This window comes from Symphodus melops (assembly GCF_947650265.1).
Source record: "Symphodus melops genome assembly, chromosome: 7".
Lineage (NCBI taxonomy): Eukaryota > Metazoa > Chordata > Actinopteri > Labriformes > Labridae > Symphodus > Symphodus melops.
The window spans coordinates 16,985,738-17,002,685 of record NC_136697.1 but is presented as its reverse complement, the minus strand read 5'-3'; the positions used below and the strand labels follow the sequence as shown (position 1 = coordinate 17,002,685).

The 16,948-nt window shown below is 37.8% G+C and overlaps 3 protein-coding genes and 1 long non-coding RNA gene across 4 annotated transcripts; 2 read left to right on the top strand and 2 right to left on the bottom strand.

Annotated features, from left to right (window-relative positions):
• Positions 1–2,179: 2,179 nt before the first annotated feature.
• Positions 2,180–5,829, top strand: elovl1a (ELOVL fatty acid elongase 1a). Its single transcript, XM_079348554.1, has 8 exons — positions 2,180–2,557; positions 3,260–3,351; positions 3,555–3,745; positions 3,862–3,942; positions 4,031–4,087; positions 4,227–4,332; positions 4,465–4,604; positions 5,051–5,829. The coding sequence occupies exons 2-8, from the start codon at positions 3,291–3,293 to the stop codon at positions 5,363–5,365; spliced, it is 951 nt and encodes a 316-aa protein (XP_079204680.1). The 5' UTR covers positions 2,180–2,557; positions 3,260–3,290; the 3' UTR covers positions 5,366–5,829.
• Positions 5,830–8,103: 2,274 nt separating this feature from the next.
• LOC306827007 (cell division cycle protein 20 homolog) lies at positions 8,104–10,989 on the bottom strand. The gene is made up of 10 exons (XM_079348621.1): positions 10,756–10,989; positions 10,521–10,657; positions 10,350–10,446; positions 10,120–10,245; positions 9,700–9,896; positions 9,501–9,595; positions 9,184–9,421; positions 8,827–8,952; positions 8,570–8,687; positions 8,104–8,380 (listed from the first exon to the last, which is right to left on the bottom strand). The coding sequence occupies exons 1-10, from the start codon at positions 10,931–10,933 to the stop codon at positions 8,205–8,207; spliced, it is 1,488 nt and encodes a 495-aa protein (XP_079204747.1). The 5' UTR covers positions 10,934–10,989; the 3' UTR covers positions 8,104–8,204.
• A 1,691-nt stretch (positions 10,990–12,680) lies between these two features.
• Positions 12,681–16,248, bottom strand: LOC306827009 (uncharacterized protein). Its single transcript, XM_079348624.1, has 6 exons — positions 16,007–16,248; positions 14,984–15,175; positions 14,619–14,888; positions 14,074–14,172; positions 13,713–13,730; positions 12,681–13,374 (listed from the first exon to the last, which is right to left on the bottom strand). Exons 1-6 carry the CDS (start codon positions 16,068–16,070, stop codon positions 13,289–13,291), a joined length of 729 nt encoding a protein of 242 aa, XP_079204750.1. The 5' UTR covers positions 16,071–16,248; the 3' UTR covers positions 12,681–13,288.
• On the top strand, positions 16,078–16,695 carry LOC306827010. The gene is made up of 2 exons (XR_013779560.1): positions 16,078–16,145; positions 16,246–16,695. It is a non-coding gene; the product is annotated as an uncharacterized lncRNA (long non-coding RNA).
• The last annotated feature ends 253 nt before the right edge of the window (positions 16,696–16,948 follow it).

Below are 16,948 nucleotides of genomic sequence, written 5' to 3'. Positions count from 1 at the left end.
AGTGTGTTGTGGTGTGGTAGTAATATAGCTGCTATGAAAAACAGCTGACAACAATGACACAGTTCTCACATTCAAAAACATGTCAGTGTGCCAAACAATGACACATTTTAATCATGCTTTACTTATTTATCGCACATGTCTAATGTGCAAACATTGGAGATATTATGTTTGAATACTTTCAGTGTTGAATATTAAGGCTTGTATGATTTTGTCAAACAGTGTAGGAGCCAACTGTGACTTTCCTTCTCCTCAGCTGCAGGTATGAGTTTAAGAGCTGCTTTTTCTCTGCAGAAACACATATGTAAATATCCTCCTCTTTGGAGCTCAGCAACTGAAACTGAACTCTAATGTATGTGAACATGCTTAGTTTCTTTGGCATTGAAGATTTTTTTTGCTTAGGAGAGTGAGACTGAGAGCCACACCTTTAAATGGCAGTTAAGTAGCCACCAGTCAAGTTTGAGCCTTTTCTCAAACACTTTTTCAATCACAGAACAATGTAATTATTGTTTCTAAAGGAACTACATAATGAGAAGCAGGGTTTTAATGCAACGTTGGAATGCCATGACAAGGAATTAGATGTAGCGTTTTTGGTGCGCTATTATTAAGATTGTGTCACTGCAGCGTTACTTGCAGTGACACAAACCACATTAAACCTGTTACTTCATACTGCACAAAACACTAAGTGCCTCTTGGTGAGTGAGTCTTTTTTTTATTAGGAATGTGTTGTCCGTTTCAACTTTGGTAACTGCATCAAAGTTCTACCTTCTGCAAAAAGTAGAAAATAAATTAGTTTCTATTTTATAATATTAACAACACAAAAAAAGAGAAACAAGTGGACACTAATGTTAATAATCGCCCTGCATGCTTTGTGTTTTTTTTATGTCCCAAATGAGTCTTGACTTATATCTCAATTTATAAACCGTTCTGTGTTAACATAAGTAGCTGTTATTTGGTCGAAACGTAACATATTTTTCTCTTATAGTTAGAGATGCTGGGTTTGCCACAGGGAATGTGCAGCTATACATAAATGCATTCACATGACAACTGATGTCCGAAGTTCAGAATTTGAAATTGTTGAATTTTAAAATTATTTTTGAAATTATTTTTTTTGCTTAATGATTACATGGTTGATCCATACATAACATTGATCCCTCAGACGTGATATATAAAATATAAAATTACATAATGTAGGGTATTTACAATATATCTTTTTGGAATATGATAAAGAGCTACATATCTTATACTGGAATGTGAAAAATGTTGCTGAGGGAATATGCAAAAGTTTAGTCAGAGACAAGGTGCAACACAAGAGTGGATATTTGTTTACATAATGACAGGTTCAGTTGAGTTGAGGCCTTTACTCTAAATATGGAACTTTAAAACTTAATTTAAAAAATCAGTTTCCAATAAAAGAGTCACTTAGTAACTTAAGCATTATTGCATGTATGAATAACACAGCTTTAGTTTTTAGTTTGTGTTTATTGTAGCGGTCAAACAATATATAAACAATCAGCACTGATTCCGCCTTCTCTCTCTCTCTCTCTCTCTCTCTCTCTCTCTCTCTCTCTCTCTCTCTCTCTCTCTCTCTCTCTCTCTCTCTCTCTCTCTCTCAGATTCCTTTCATTCCAGCCTAACATTCATGACGAGGAGGACACCTTTCAGGCTTCATGCAGGCCTCACGCCCGTCTTCATCTCCGGTACTCAAGGAACAGGTAAAACAGGAGGCACAGCAGCGCTCGTCATCATCGCTACATGGGTTGGACTCCAGCCTTACCTTCTTTACAAGGCACTGAGGGGCAGGGCAAAGCTTGAAGGGAAGTTTTGTTTCTGGATGTGTGGAAAGTGATTTCACCTTTAGCCCAAATCAGGTTTTAGGAACACTTTTGAACAGCTCAAAAAGGAAACCCCTATTTATAATTTTTGATTACATTTTAAATGTAATACTGTTTGTTGTCCATTTTTAGCCTGTGACTTTTTTAGCAAATAATACATTCTCTAAATAAAGCAACATTTCTCACCCTTAAATACTTATTTTTGCGTTTGGACTTCTGGGAGTAGGGTCCCAACCCCTGTGTATTTGTTTCTTTAATCAGGGCTTTTAACTCTCTGACCTCTTTCCATACACCACCATTGATGAGGCAGTCCAATCACAGCCAGGCTGAGTGAATCTAGGAAGGTGGAGCTTAGCATTGAAACAGGGTGTGGTCCTGAAACCAGCAAGGTCTGTAGTAGTGCCCAAGGGTTTAAATTGAGCTGAATGATCCCAGCCCTGTAGTCATCATCTAATTTTCCACAACTCTCTCTTTGACTGTATCTCTCAACATTTGTTGAGACTTTCAGTTTTCTTCTTTGGATTTTAAGTGAATCATTTTACACGTTTGAGGACAGCCAGGGGCTAACACCCACAGGAAAGCTGTGCATGTATCTGGTTTTTACCTGAGACTTTCTGGTGTTGCTGATCTACTGGATTCTCTGGTTTCAGCGCTGCCTGCCTTGGCTGTGCAGCAGTTTTCCTTACAAGCAGGAGTGAGACCTGAAAACTGACTGTGTGTAGCAGGTGAGTCAATTTGTTTGAAAAATATCAAGAGGTTGTTTGGGGTTTTTTGCGTTCATGGGGCTGGATTTGTGTATCAATTCCATCTGTAGCAGTTCCTTTTCTTTTCATTGTGGTGTGACTGGCGTTCTTTGCCTGACACACCTTTTTAATTTTTCAGCACAGGACAACTCTTTAACACTGCTGCTTTTAAATGAACTGTTTCTTTAACATTTTTGAAGTTTTTTCCTCCATGGATATCAGCTCATATCTAGATAGCAGATTTGGTTGACTGGGCTGCCCACAAGGGCCAAGTTCTCTGCCTCACCTGTTTGACTTGCTCTATTAGTCAGCAGGGGAGTAGTTCATTGTTTTTAGATTGGCGGCACATCTCAGATGTTTCACAATCCACCATCTCACTCAAAGATGGTATTCTTTAGTACTTAAGTGAGATGTTTTGTTTTGACTTGTCAGATAGGATCCAACTTTTTACTTGCCACGCTTTGTCTTGTTGAGTGGATAACGCTGCTCTCGGGATTTCCATGTGTATATTTTCAAACATGTTTTACAACAGCATTCAGGAGTGTTTGATGAGCCGGTGCAGCTGTCTTCTGTTTGTTCAGTGTGTGGGGAGAGCAGGAGGACAGGGCACTCTGTAGCTCACCTGCCTGCCCTATTTTAGCTCTGATTCATCGCCTGGTCTCTGACTGTTTTTCTCATTTGTAGGTGTTTGATAGGAATAAACAAAAAAGCAATCATGCTGCAAGATGCCATATCCAACCTTGTGAAGCTTCATGATTCTGTAAAAACAAGGACTGGTGAGTGTCTTCATCTTCACAGATGTTTGCCTGTGCTTTGATTTGTTTGAATGGGGCATTTTTTGTTTGGGTAAATTCTCCTTTTAAATCTGCCAAAAACGTTGTACAAACTGCTCTCTTGGTCAACCATCGTGTGTGTAAGTTCATTACTGACATTTTTACACTCTGATAAATGTGTTTTTGTCCCCTCCCCCACTCAATAGACTCTCGGGTCAAAGACTACCCTCTGATGGGGGACCCCTTACTCATGACCTCCATCCTGTTGACATACATCTTTTTCTCGCTGTATATGGGACCTCGCCTCATGGCAAACCGCAAGCCCTTTCATCTCAAAAAAGCCATGATCATCTACAACGTTAGCATGGTTGTTCTCAATGCAGCCATAGTCTATGAGGTAAACTTAATTCATGACAAACTGAGCTGTTTGAAAACTAAATGCCATGTTTCTATATACACTAAGATGTGTAGTGAGTTTTCATTAACAGCTGCTGATGTGTTTCTGACACCTAGTTCATGATGGCAGGATGGGGCACCACCTATACGTTGAGATGTGACCTCGTCGACACCTCACATAGCCCACAAACTTTTCGGGTAAGGCTGGTGAATAGTCTAAATATAAATAATAATTAAATGCTTTGATGACAAATGCATGACACATTTCCTCTTTTCCTTCCCACAGATGATTCGAGCGGCTTGGTGGTTTTTTTTTTCAAAATACATTGAACTCATCGACACCGTAAGACTTTTTCATCCCTCACTATTTCACAGACATTTCTCTTTACTTTTTGTCAGGATGATTAAATGTACTTACCTTCAACAAAATGCTGTGTGTTTTGTGCATGTTGGCTTGAGCTTGGTCTACTTTTTTCTTTTAGGTATTTTTTGTGTTAAGGAAGAAACAAAGCCAGATCACCTTTCTTCACGTCTTCCATCATTCTTTTATGCCCTGGACGTGGTGGTGGGGCATCACGCTGACTCCTGGTGAGCTTTACACACGATGATATCCACAGACATAATCATACTTTGTGAAGAGATGCAAGTGCAAAGCCAAAGCTATATAGTTAAGAGAAAACTGTACAGCTGTATTAAATGTGATTTTACTTCTCTCTAAAGCTGCAGGAATGGGCTCCTTCCATGCCTTGGTGAATGCAGTGGTCCACGTTATTATGTACTTCTACTACGCACTCTCTGCTGCCGGGCCTCGCTTCCAGAAATACCTGTGGTGGAAGAAGTACATGACCGCCATCCAGCTTGTATGTCCCTTTTACTGAAACTTTTTTTTATTTATTGTATTTTAACAAAACCAACATTTATACAATAAGTTCTGTTGTAAAGTGTGAAGCAGGTAAAATAAACTCAACACCTAGTACAACAAATATAAAAGTGAGGTATAGGAAAGGTCAAAGATAAGTTCATTAAACTGAAAAAGATCAGACAGAAATAATCAAATATTTATGTTTATAAGTGTGAGAGTCTACACCTGAGCTCATTTTCTGACTTTACACTGTTTCTTTACACACACATCACTCACGCAGGACTTGAGGCTTGAAGTGGCCTAACTCAAATGTATTGAATATGTTTATATGTAGCCACTGTAAGGTGCCCTAAAACATTTTTTGATTTGAAAAGGAATCTAAGTAAGCATTTGATTTTTTTTTTTTTTTTTATAATACCAATGCTCTTTCCCTGTCCTTTACAGACGCAGTTTGTTCTGGTCTCGATCCACATCAGCCAGTACTACTTCATGGAAAAGTGTGACTACCAGGTCCCCCTTTGGATTCATCTCGTTTGGATGTATGGTGTCTTCTTCTTCCTCCTCTTCTCCAACTTTTGGATTCAGTCCTACATTAAAGGCAAGCGGCTCCCTGCCACACTGGAAAAACCAAAACAGAACGGCTCGACGAATGAACCCATCACTGTGGTGGCAAATGGGAAACACCTGGAGATCGGGAATGGGAATGCACACAATCACACAAACGGCAAAATCGTTCTAGGCAAAGTAAAGGAAATTTAACATAGTGACTGGAAACAACAAAAAGGAGGTTATATAGTGCCATGTTTAAATACATAATTCATCACAGGAGCATACTGGAATTCAGCCCAGATTTCCGTTTGCTTCTTGTCATAATTTCTGTGTTAGCCTTGTTTTTTTTTTTTTGTGCACACTTGTTGGGATATGAATGGCATCTTGTGTTTGTTGGGGATCTCTACCTGACACGTTGTTGTGAAAACTGTTAACTGTGATGAACACTGTATGAAGATTGGTGCTCATTTTCTCACTGATAGTATTCTTGAACTCGGGTTAAACCCACACAAGCCTGAGTATCACACAGTTTCCACTGAAGGCTAGCACTCTTACATGACTGCGATCAAGTTTGAAACTTAAAAAAAAAAAAAAAAAAAAGATATTGTAAATGTCAAATATTTAGTTTTTTTCTGTTTTTATTTATCTTTTCAAATAAAACAAATTTTAGATAACGGTCTGTGTCATTTGAAAAGCAGTTATGGTGTGCACTTTGTAAGTAACATACCACACCTATTTTGTTTTTCAAATCGTATGTATTGTGGAAAAGGAACGTTATACTGTATATTACAGTATTGCTGCATTTGCATTTTTGCATAATGAGGTAGTGACATGCACTGCTGTTTTTATTCAACCATATGAATCCACTGAGTTTTGCCTCACTGTACAGTCAAGCACACTGGGCAGGTAGTTAAAAACAACTTTTTTGTTTTGTTTTTACTTTAAACTGTTAAACTCTGCTGTCGATGGGTGTTGATCAATATCACTGCAGAATGTAAATATTAATAAACCTACCAGTGTTTTTACCGTTGATTACATTTTCACTGATTTCTATCTGATATTTACCTCAACAATACCTCTTACCTTAAATAAAATCTTTATCTTGTAATTTTGTTTTCCAAATGTTTTACATAAAAGCTATCCATACTTTTGCCACCACCATGCTTCACCTAAGGGACGGTGTTAGGTAGGTGCTGAGTGGTGCCTGGTTTCCTCTAGAATGGAGGCCGACTACTCTAAGTAGGCTTTCATGTGTTTTTCTTCACTGAGGAAAAGCCTCAGTCTGGCCACTTTGACATGAAGCCCAGCTTGACGGAGTGATGCAGTGATGGTTATTCTTCAATGCAGCACACATTTTTTGTAACCTTCCCAAGACCTGTGCCTTAACATAATCCTGCCTGAACTCTGCAGGCAGGTCCTTCAACTTCAACTCTGAATCATGTCCAAACAATTAAATTAATCACAGACTCCAGCAAAGGTGAAGTAATATCTCAAAGATGATCAAGTTAATGGGAGGCACTGAACACATTTTGAAATGTCATAGTAAAGGTTCTGAATACTTAAACAGGGGACTCTCTGTGGTCCTGTTTGATGTGTGCTACATTTGACACAATTGACCATCAAATCCTATTATAGACACTAGAAAAATTACTTGGAGTTACAGGGTCTGCTTTAAATTGGCTTAAATCCTGGATATCACAATAAGTCCTCTAGGCACACGTGATGTAACCAGTTATGTAAACTGATAGTGTGACTCAAAGACATTATGTATTATACATTATCATTTTTTGCTGTTCAACTCAGACAAGGCTGAAGTTATTGTGCTTAGCCCTAAAAACCTCAGAGAGACTTTATGTAATGATATAACTGTCCTTAATGGCATCCGCCTGGTATCTAGCACCACTGTCAGGAATCTAAAAAAATATCCATATCCGACAAAGATGTCCTTTAACTTTCATATAAAACACATTTCGAGAACAGCTTATTTTCACCTTCATAATGTATCTAAAATCAGACAGATCCTGTTGAAAAACAATGCAGAAAAAATAGTTCATGCATTTGTTGTACTGTGATTTTCTTTTATCAGGGTGCTCCGGTAATTCTCTGAAGACTCTTTGACTAGTCCAACATGCTGCAGCTCATGTACTAATTAGAACTAAGAAAACAAAAATTACTCCTGCATTGGCTTCTCTGCAGTAGCTCCCTATAAAATATTGAATGGAATTTAAAATCCTTCTTTTCACTAAGCTCTGAATGTTCAGGCCCCATCCTATCATAAAAAGCTAATAAGGCCATACTCCCTTTGAGAAAAATCGCACTCCAAGAATGCAGCCCTGCTTGTTGTACCTATGGTTACTAAATAGTACTATGGGAGGTAAAGCCTTCAGTTGTCAGGTGTGACACTTTCAGACAACAGGCTTGTCATAAACTACAGCTCAGCTATTCAGAGTCAGAACTAAATATGGAGAAGAAGCCTTTAGTTTCTATGCTCCGTATATCTGGAACAAACTCCCAGAAAACTGCAGGTCAGCTGAATCTCTCAGCTCTTTTAAAAGGTTAAAGACCCACCTGTTTACAGCTGCCTTTAACTAAAATGTTTTAATCTTTTACTCTGCACTATAACTTTTAAATCCTTTTATATTCTTCCTTATATTATTATTTTTTTTGAATTACTACAAATTTTAATGTTTTCAGAATTGTTTTTATGCATCTTTTCTTTCCTCTGCCATGATGCTTTTGAGGTCTTGTGTAAATCACTTTGAATTGCCTTGTTGTTGAAATGTGCTATATAATAAAACTTGCCTTGCCTATTGACGGAGCAGCAAGATACGTTTTGGGGAGGGCAACACATTTGCAGGTAACTTTATTTTCTTTGTTGGATTGGCAGGCATAAATAAAAGACAGGTGGAATGAAATTAGGGCAACTGTGCTCTTTGATTAGAGGAAAATTGTGGAGAGATCTTTATTATTCATTAAATTAAAACATTGCACATAACTCAGACATTGATCATAAATAAACTCCAAAGGCAGTTAAAAAAAAAAAAAATAATTATCTGATTGACTGATGAATGACACTAAGAGTTGATTTGACCATCCTCTCTTCAGCCTTCTTAACAGGAGCCACCTCAAAGCAATTCCACAGCCGAATCGTCTCGTCTCCAGCGACCGTCGCTAAAGTAGAGGAGTCTGGGCTTAGAGTTAGACTGAGAACTCTGTCCTCATACTCTGAAATGAGAAACAGAAAAAAATTGAATTCAATTGTGAAAGAAAAAAAAAATAAAAATTATCGCCAGGTCAAATGGCTCCTACAAGTTTGTCACACAGTTAAGCTTAAGTTGTCTAGCTTTTAGTTTCAATGTGAATTAAAACAGTCTTTGGAGGAAAAAAAAAAAAAAAAAAAAAAAAGTTACAAACCATTAAGCTCTGCAACCTTGGTGAAAGAAGGGAACTTCCAGATAACCACATTGTTGTGGTGGTAGCCGTGAGCAGAGACCAGCTCTTTGTAGTTTGGAGCAAACAACAGTGATGAGATCTGAAAAGAAAAGTATTCATGTAAAAAGAACCATCTCATCAGCGACAACTTGTATTAATATTTAAAAATTAAGTACATTTTTATTTTCTGATTATCCACAAAAAAAAACGTTCAAACGCATCTACAAGTGTGAAGATACCTGGGACTGAGTGTTCAATGAACTGATGCAAGAGCAACCGTCGACATTCCAGACACGGATGTGACCGTCACTGGCACCACCTCCAGAAGCAAGGATGTTTGGCTGCCATGGACACCAGGCCAAAGCCTACAGTAAAAGACTGAGTTGTTTAGTGCTGGTTTAGCTCACAGAGGCTACAGTCTTCATCCCACAGGTCGTAGGTTAATGACCTGACAATTACTCTGTTTGGTGAATGGCCATTTATGAGAGAGAGAGAGAGAGAGAGAGAGAGAGAGAGAGAGATAGAGAGATAGAGAGATAGATAGATAGATAGATAGATAAACAAAAACTAAGTGATTTAAATATGAAGCTACTCACTTTGACAGCTCCTTGATGATCATTGAAGCAGTGCACTGTCTGGCTGCTGTTGCTTAGACTACCGTCCTGCACACGAGGCCATATACACACCAGGTTGTCATTGCCTCCACTTGCCAGGTATCGTCCATCAGGGGACCACTGTAGCCCACACACCTCCTGGGTGTGACCAGTGAGTGTTGAAATGTGATGTTCTGAAGCCCTCACATCATGATGGTGGATGTGCCCAGATCTCGAACCGCTGGGAGGGCAAGAAATGTTAGACTTTTAGTCATGAACCTCTGGATTTGTTTGTATTAAAACGGAGAAAACAATCATACCTGGAAAGAATGTGGTCATTCCAGCTCAGGCTACTGACTCTAGCTGTATGGCTAGTCATGCTGCGTATATGCTTCTCACTGTCAACGTCCCACAACTAAGGTGAAAAGAAAGTAAGATTAGAATCAAAGCATATGGAATCAGTACTGTAGGGACCATACACCAAAAGGCATAACGTTGGGTTTCTATCACTACACTAACCTGAACTTTGCCGTCACTTGTACCAATAGCTAGGTAGCTTCCTTCTTTCGTCCAGCACAGTGAGCAGATGTAGTCCTCCTCACACTCCAGCTTCGTGAGAAAAGTGATGTCTCCTTGAGAGGCGTCCCACAGGTAAATGCTGTTCTGAAGAGCCACAGCGAGAACATTTTGACTGCTCCAGTCAAAGAGATTCAAATCTGGAAGAAGCAACCACGTAAAAACCAACTCAGTGATCAGAAGTGTGTTTTTAGGAAATCATTAATTCCAGCAGTAATACTATGTGGTGGTTATATGAATCACCAACTATCTTCAGTGGATTTCTGTAATTAGTCATGCAAACGTTACTGTTACAGAACAAACAAACAAAAAATAAATCATGTTTAAAATGACAAGGAAAGCCATTGAAAGTACCAGACTCACAGAAATCATTTCGTAGGTCAGGAGCATCCAAGATTCTGCATGGACTGGAAGAAACGTATCTCGTCTTTTTGACAGAGGCAGGAGTTGTTGCCCGACTATACAGGACTTTTAAACTGTTTTGATAGTCTTCATATGACATTAAAAAACACAATCAATACGAATAAAGTCAATACTTTGCACAAACAATATAGCTTAAATATACATTGTGTCAACATGTAAACCTCCCTTACCTTCTCGAGCATTCAGTGGCTTCCCTCCGAGATGTAAAATCTTTGCTTTTTCAATGTTGTATCCATTTAATAATGTAGACCAGACTTTCTGATTTTCCTTTATAGATACAGACAGCCTAAATAAAATACTTAGTTTACCTTAGAATCATATGGGGCAATATGACAACTTACTGGTACTGTTGTTTTGTTTGTGTCTGTATGCTTCTCTTTTGAAAGCAGGAAACTTGCCACATCCATTTGTTTGCGGTTTCTTACGGGAATGAAACGGTCACCCACTATCTTCGAAGGTGTTGTTTTTTTATTTTTGCCTATGGCAGGATTAGACATGGGTTAAGCACTTGCAAAGAAGCAAACAGCAAAGCTTGTGTCAGCATTAAATTCTTTGAATACATAGGACACAGTTTACCAGGTGTTTTTGATGCACCCAGGGACGCACTGACAGGCTTGCCAGGCGAAAAAGCGTTCACAGCAGATATGCTGGAGGAGCTGGCCGTCCTCTGTGACCTCTCCATGGAAACACTTAGGATGGGAATATCCAGGTTCAGAATACGCCGGATGTCATTCTCCAAACCAAAGTGCGCCATTTTATCCACGTTTTGCAAGATCTTCAGCCCACTTTAAAGCAAGAATAATTGGTGTTAATCTGACGCACAGGGATTAATATCTGAACTAGTAGACCTCCTACTATTTGAAGGATTAGGTTAGCTATAGAAACTCATGCCCACACTGGGACATCATAAATAAACATTTGCACCACTTGTCCAATATATATCCAATACAATAACATTATTGTATTTTTGCTATTTTCATCGAATGATGTTGAGCCATAAAACATTTCATAAATGTGCATTACTTCTGAATGATTAACCACTTCTAGTAATTACCGTAGCTAAAGTCGACAAATAAAACTTAACTTTGCTGACTATCTAAATGACAATGTCACGATTTATAAACAACCAAACGTTTCTCCCCTTTTCAAATAAATGTGGAGTAGATACTTACTCACCGCTGGCCCTTCCCTTTGGCCTTTAGATAATAGATGTTTTTAAAACACACGCAGGTGACGCCATTCGGTTGAAATGACTGAAAGCGCTCTTGTGATTGGTTTGTTTTCTAGATTGCCCCAACCGTCATGACCTGCCACGGCATTGCCATGGTAACGAGATCAACGTCTGGAAAAAGAAACCCTCGTGTCCAAAAACCTATCGCCATCTATTGGATAAACGAGGACATCGTCGATGAGGAGTACGTTACCTGCTATTTTAAATAGCAATGCAATACAAATCAAATTTAAAAAAAATACTATATATATATATATATATATGTGTGTGTGTGTGTATATATATGTGTGTATATATATATATATAGTATTGATATATATATATATACTGTGTGTATGTATATATATATATATATATATATATATATATATATATATATATAGTATTGAGATGTGAGCCAGTTATATTAATTATTTAGGCCTATTTGAAGGTTAGAAATGTTTTACATTCTGTCACAATAATGTAACATTGAAAACAGCCACAGTGAACTTCACTTAGTGACTAGGTGTAAATTAATGTTGGGTAGATAAATTATTGTTGTCCCTCAAAATCTAGCCTTCTGGTCTGATCAATAGCAGAGTAATTAAAACTAAATATTTTCAATTAATCACACAAGCTGATTACGTGTTTTGTTTTAGCTAGATAAGTAGAGTAAGTTATTGATTACTTTGGTGAAAACCTTACCACATTCATACAGTAATCTAAAAGGTTTGTTTCAATGAACATAATCTTGGCCCAGAATAATAATATTTGAGTTGTAAACAGCCCTGTAAAGTGGACTTGTTCTTCCGTTAAAAAACTTTACAGCACCAGGAGGACAAAGTTTCTATAAATAAAACACATCCGATTAATGTGTTTATTCCTAGTGAGCGTTTATAGAGCACTCTTCTTTGTTGATAAACCTTAATATCAAAAATCTGATCAGGTACAATTACAGTATATTGGAAACAGCAGATAGGGATAAAAACTATAGCTGTTGGCTCTAAGTAGTTATACTCTGACACTTGATGGGCTCAGTCTTTCTCTGACAAAACTTTCTCCGAAGTAAGAAGAGAATTGGCAACATATATTCCTTAATAAATTTGTCTTGAATGAATGTGTTCTAACAAGTGGTTAATCTGAGGCAGTTCCTTTTATATTAATACAGCTTTTTTTCCCTTGCATTTTATCAACATAAAAGAGAGGTTTACTTCTAAAGCTGCAGGCCAATTATCTTGTGATCACAGAGAAACAAGATGTTGGCCTAACTCGTGACTAAATAAAACAGAGGCTCATTTAAAAGTCTTTAATGAAACACTTTACAAAAAAATGACATCAACAAACATGGGAAAACTACAATTACAGCCGAGTTTAGGATCACAAAAAGACATGTAAAAATATAACCACTGAAAAAACATAACACTTGATTTCAGCAGATCTTTATCTATAGTATGCCATAAAATTGTTGTATTGTCTCTTCCTTAACGTATATGACATACTGTAAATAAATGACACAAACATAAGTTGTATTCTGCCTTCATCATTTTTACTTGAATAGCTTAGTTATGAAATAATAAATGGAGAACACTTCTGCATGTAGGTATTTGATTTGTAAAACGGAGCAGTATATACATTTAAACTATTGTGTTAAACATTTGTGTGTTTTTGCACAAGTTTTAAAAGTATATGTGATAAAAATAAGGTCATAGAGTATACATTAAAGTGCATAAATTAATGTGTAATCCAGACTGCACGTGCATCATAGAGCAGGTTGTTGGCACTGTGGCAAAGCTTTGGTTACATTCATAGAGCAACACTGCCCACACACAAATCATTAGATTGACATTAAACACAAAAAACGGGGCAGAACGAAAGGGATTTATCAGCCGGAGTTTTGAATTACAAGGTGCAGTAACCAGATTTGTTTTTCTCTGAAGGCATTTCAGTCATGTCTTGTGGGTAGTGTATGATTGAGCCAATAACACCTGCAATGACATCAAAGATCACAGATAAGGCAAAAACAATCAAACTTTATCTCATCATTAAGTTTTGAGTTGTCTTGAGGATCATCCCTGTGTCACCAGTTGACCTGCCAATAGCAGTTACAGTAAGCCATAATACAATTAAGGTCATAATGTATAATCATTGAATCAGGTTGGAAACAGCGATGTGACTCACAATAAAAATTAAAGACCATATTCACAGGGTTTATGGTTTTGAGTTCATTTAACATTTAGCTCTTCTATGACCTTCTACCATGTCTATGAGCTGAGAAGTCTACAGTCAGGCTAAAGAGGAAACATAGGAAGTAGTTTTGTCTTACCTCCAGTGTGTCTCAGACCTAAGCAGAGAGTGTGAGAAAGACAAAACACATGACTATGCTTTACATTTCTCTGGGAGTGTGAGGCTCTATGCCACAATCATGTGACAGGACACATTTTGAAATAAAGCAAAGTTAAGTTGCATTTTATGACAGTGAAAAAGGGTTTACAATTAAAGCAGATTTCAAGCTTAAATGGATTCAGAGTTTTTTGGAAGTTTGCAGCACAGGACTGTATTCTTTTGTTGAAAGTAAAAAAAAAAACCTGCTGCATCATGCAGGGCTGTTTAGTTATGCAAGTGCAATTATTCACAGTTTAATGTTTTCAAATCTTATTCGAATGGCAAACAACAAAATTACTTACCATAGTTCTTGGAGAGAAGGAGGCTGATTATGATAAGTCCAGCAAATGCCAGGAGTCCCAAGACTGGGATCAGAAACTGAGGCAAAGGAATCCCTGAAACTAGAAAAAAAACAACATTGCAAAACATCAACAACACACCACCAGAACTTGGCACTTCAAAATGTGATGTATAACCCTTTCATGTTATTTAGCACCTATTGTCTCATATGACTCACTGTGAAATTCTATCAGCTGCCTCCAAAAGTCACAGCCACTAGCTACTCAAAGGCTTCTTTCCTTATCATTTTCAATGTCATATCCAGATAAGAAATCAAGAAAATGCTCAAAATACATTATCATTCAGGAGTGTGTTATTCTTATAGATATAAGTCATTATTTTGAATCACGATGTGTGCCTTACGATAGCATTTTAAGTTGCAAGAGTTAAGATTCAAATCTATTTCATTTTTAAAATAAGTAGCATGTGGAATTATGCGTTATATGCACTTCCTGTGTTCCAAATCTCTTAAGGTGAGAAACTTGTTGACAGATACACAAATAAATACCAGAGGAGTGTCCAAGATTCTCCTGAGAAAGCCTCAGCTCTTTCATTAGGTCAATGCAACCCTCCTGAAGGCGGATTCTCTCCATTCTTGTGCGCAGTACTTCCTGATCCCACAACTGCTTCAGTGGCCATGCTTGTGGTATTTCGGCTCTCCACACATCACTGTGGTCCAGGGTCAGGTACAGCTTCCCATCACAGAACACACGGTCGGTCCAGTGCAGCTGAGACCCCTCGAGTATGCATTCACGAGAACGTAGCAGAGTGCAGTTTCCTAGCAGGTAACAAAGAAATGAGAAAATGGAAAGATTTGATTACACCAGTTAGTCATTTTCCTTATTACTACATCAATGAATAGTACACACTCACTTTTCTCACTGAAAACTAAAGTATCATTGACACCGATGAGTGATGGAAGAAGTGCACCAGCTGAGATGGTTTTGATAACTTTGTCAACTTCCTGACTTGTGCTAGTTAAAGAGACTCCATTGAGAAGGACCTGCTCTGCGACCTGATGAGAATCCACCACGCCCCACTGCTGCACCTGCACTATGACGGTATCTAATGGGAGTCAAAAAACAAAAAAATGCATTAGGACATGACGGTTCTAATAATATATTACAGTAATATGTTTCTGTGCCAGGTTTGCAGAGAAAACACAACCACTCGGAAACTTTCAAAATCATGGATTTATAGCAGAGAAACAAGACAAAAGTAAAGTTATTGCATTGTGATGACTTATCCTTTTCTGTGTGCTTTACTCTGTGTTACTTTGCATAAATTAGACTATATTGTAATGTTGGTCAGTATTGGCGCAATCATTTAAAAATGTTGTTTGATTCATTTTTTAATCTGTGTGTGACAAGTAATTAAAAGTAATCTTTAAAAGTGATACAACAATTATTGGTAACATGAAAGACATACAAGATATACAGTACACTTGTTTTAATTTCAATTAGCTGGTTAAACTATTATTGTCTACAAATAGGCCTACCTTTCTAATGTAAACTAGGGGGGAAATGTATTCATGTGAATGTAATGCAGTCCTAACGAACAGCCTTTTAAATTAGGACCAAAGCCTCTGTGAAGTGTAAACAAAAACAAGAAGAAGAAGACAGAAAACCAAAAGGTGATTGCAGGGCAATTGTTATGCACTTCTGCTTTCGTTTTGAGTGGCGCTTTGAAGAAGTAAACTGTACAAGCGGAAACAAATAAGCCTACATGCAGGAGTTTGAATGTGACGAAATGAATGAGTGGAGTGAATTAACTTAAATTCTGCAGCTCAGACAAGCTGAACCCGTAAAATAGTTGGCTTAACACACAGTTGTATTGCGTAAAGCAAAGTGTAACTGTTGTGTAAGTTGTGAAATTCAAACAGAAAACACTTCTTACCTATAGGGACGGGACCCTGATGCGTTAAATCGAAATACATGAGAAGAACGATGAGAAAATGCATCTTTGGCGTTGCTTGTTTTCGGCTTTGAATCCAGCAGCAGCGTTCAACCGTGAAGGAAGGACAAAACTCTGCGGAGTTACAAATAGCAAGGATTCTTTTTAAGCCATTTAAGCGCCCCCAGCACACTAATTATACCGACCAAGAGGCAAGCCCCATTACAAATGCTAACCAAGAGGGTCACAGACAGGTTTGGATTATCCTGCACAAGCCTACTCCCTCAGTTATCAGTGCGCTTTAACTTGTGTCCTCCACATAGACAACAGCGCTTTAACGTTTTTACGCCTGTCTCGCTCCTCATTGGCTGCTGTATCCGGCATGTGGTCTGAGAGGTCCTCGCCCACAGATGCTGTAAATCTGATTCAGGAAAGTGAGTTTTAAAGTTTAAAGAGGTTTTTTTTTTTTTTTTTTTTTTACATTCAAACGTGATTACAAGTGATGGAAAACACCTGTTCCAACCCAACGCCAAGGGTTAGGGCTAGGAGTTAACTAATTTAACTCTGTATTCACATAAAGCACCAGACATTATTTTAAACATGACATGAACCTACTTCATTGAAATATTCACACAATTGGCAGATAGGATTTTACTGTTGTGGTTGGTGCCGTAAAAGTAGCTGACTTTTTTTTTTCTTAAATATATTTTGCAATTCATAGATTAGCCTAAATATGTCAGCAAAACCAAAAGTGAAAGTGTCTTGTCATTTTAATGATTGTTTCACGGTGTGTTCGTTCTGAGTCTCCCTTGGGATCTGCTGCTGACTTGATTTAAAAATATTGCTATAGAAAATCCAATAGATAGCATTATATATATTCAAATAAACAAAAATGCACATTTGTGAGTTTTTGCACCTGTAATAAAAGTATATGTGATAAAAACA

Excerpts from the sequence above, each read along its gene's own strand:
- LOC306827009 (XM_079348624.1), bottom strand. The coding sequence starts at position 16,070 with ATGCATTTTCTCATCGTTCTTCTCATGTATTTCGATTTAACGCATCAG. Across the intron at positions 15,176-16,006 it reads TCAGGGTCCCGTCCCTATAG|ATACCGTCATAGTGCAGGTG; the intron begins GTAAGAAGTGTT and ends GACTCCCATTAG. Across the intron at positions 14,173-14,618 it reads GAATCTTGGACACTCCTCTG|TTTCAGGGATTCCTTTGCCT; the intron begins GTATTTATTTGT and ends TTTTTTTTCTAG.
- LOC306827007 (XM_079348621.1), bottom strand. The coding sequence starts at position 10,933 with ATGGCGCACTTTGGTTTGGAGAATGACATCCGGCGTATTCTGAACCTG. Across the intron at positions 10,658-10,755 it reads GGGTGCATCAAAAACACCTG|GCAAAAATAAAAAAACAACA; the intron begins GTAAACTGTGTC and ends ATCCTGCCATAG. Across the intron at positions 8,381-8,569 it reads CAAGGTTGCAGAGCTTAATG|AGTATGAGGACAGAGTTCTC; the intron begins GTTTGTAACTTT and ends TTCTCATTTCAG.
- elovl1a (XM_079348554.1), top strand. The coding sequence starts at position 3,291 with ATGCTGCAAGATGCCATATCCAACCTTGTGAAGCTTCATGATTCTGTA. Across the intron at positions 3,943-4,030 it reads ATAGCCCACAAACTTTTCGG|ATGATTCGAGCGGCTTGGTG; the intron begins GTAAGGCTGGTG and ends TCCTTCCCACAG. Across the intron at positions 4,333-4,464 it reads GGGCATCACGCTGACTCCTG|CTGCAGGAATGGGCTCCTTC; the intron begins GTGAGCTTTACA and ends TTCTCTCTAAAG.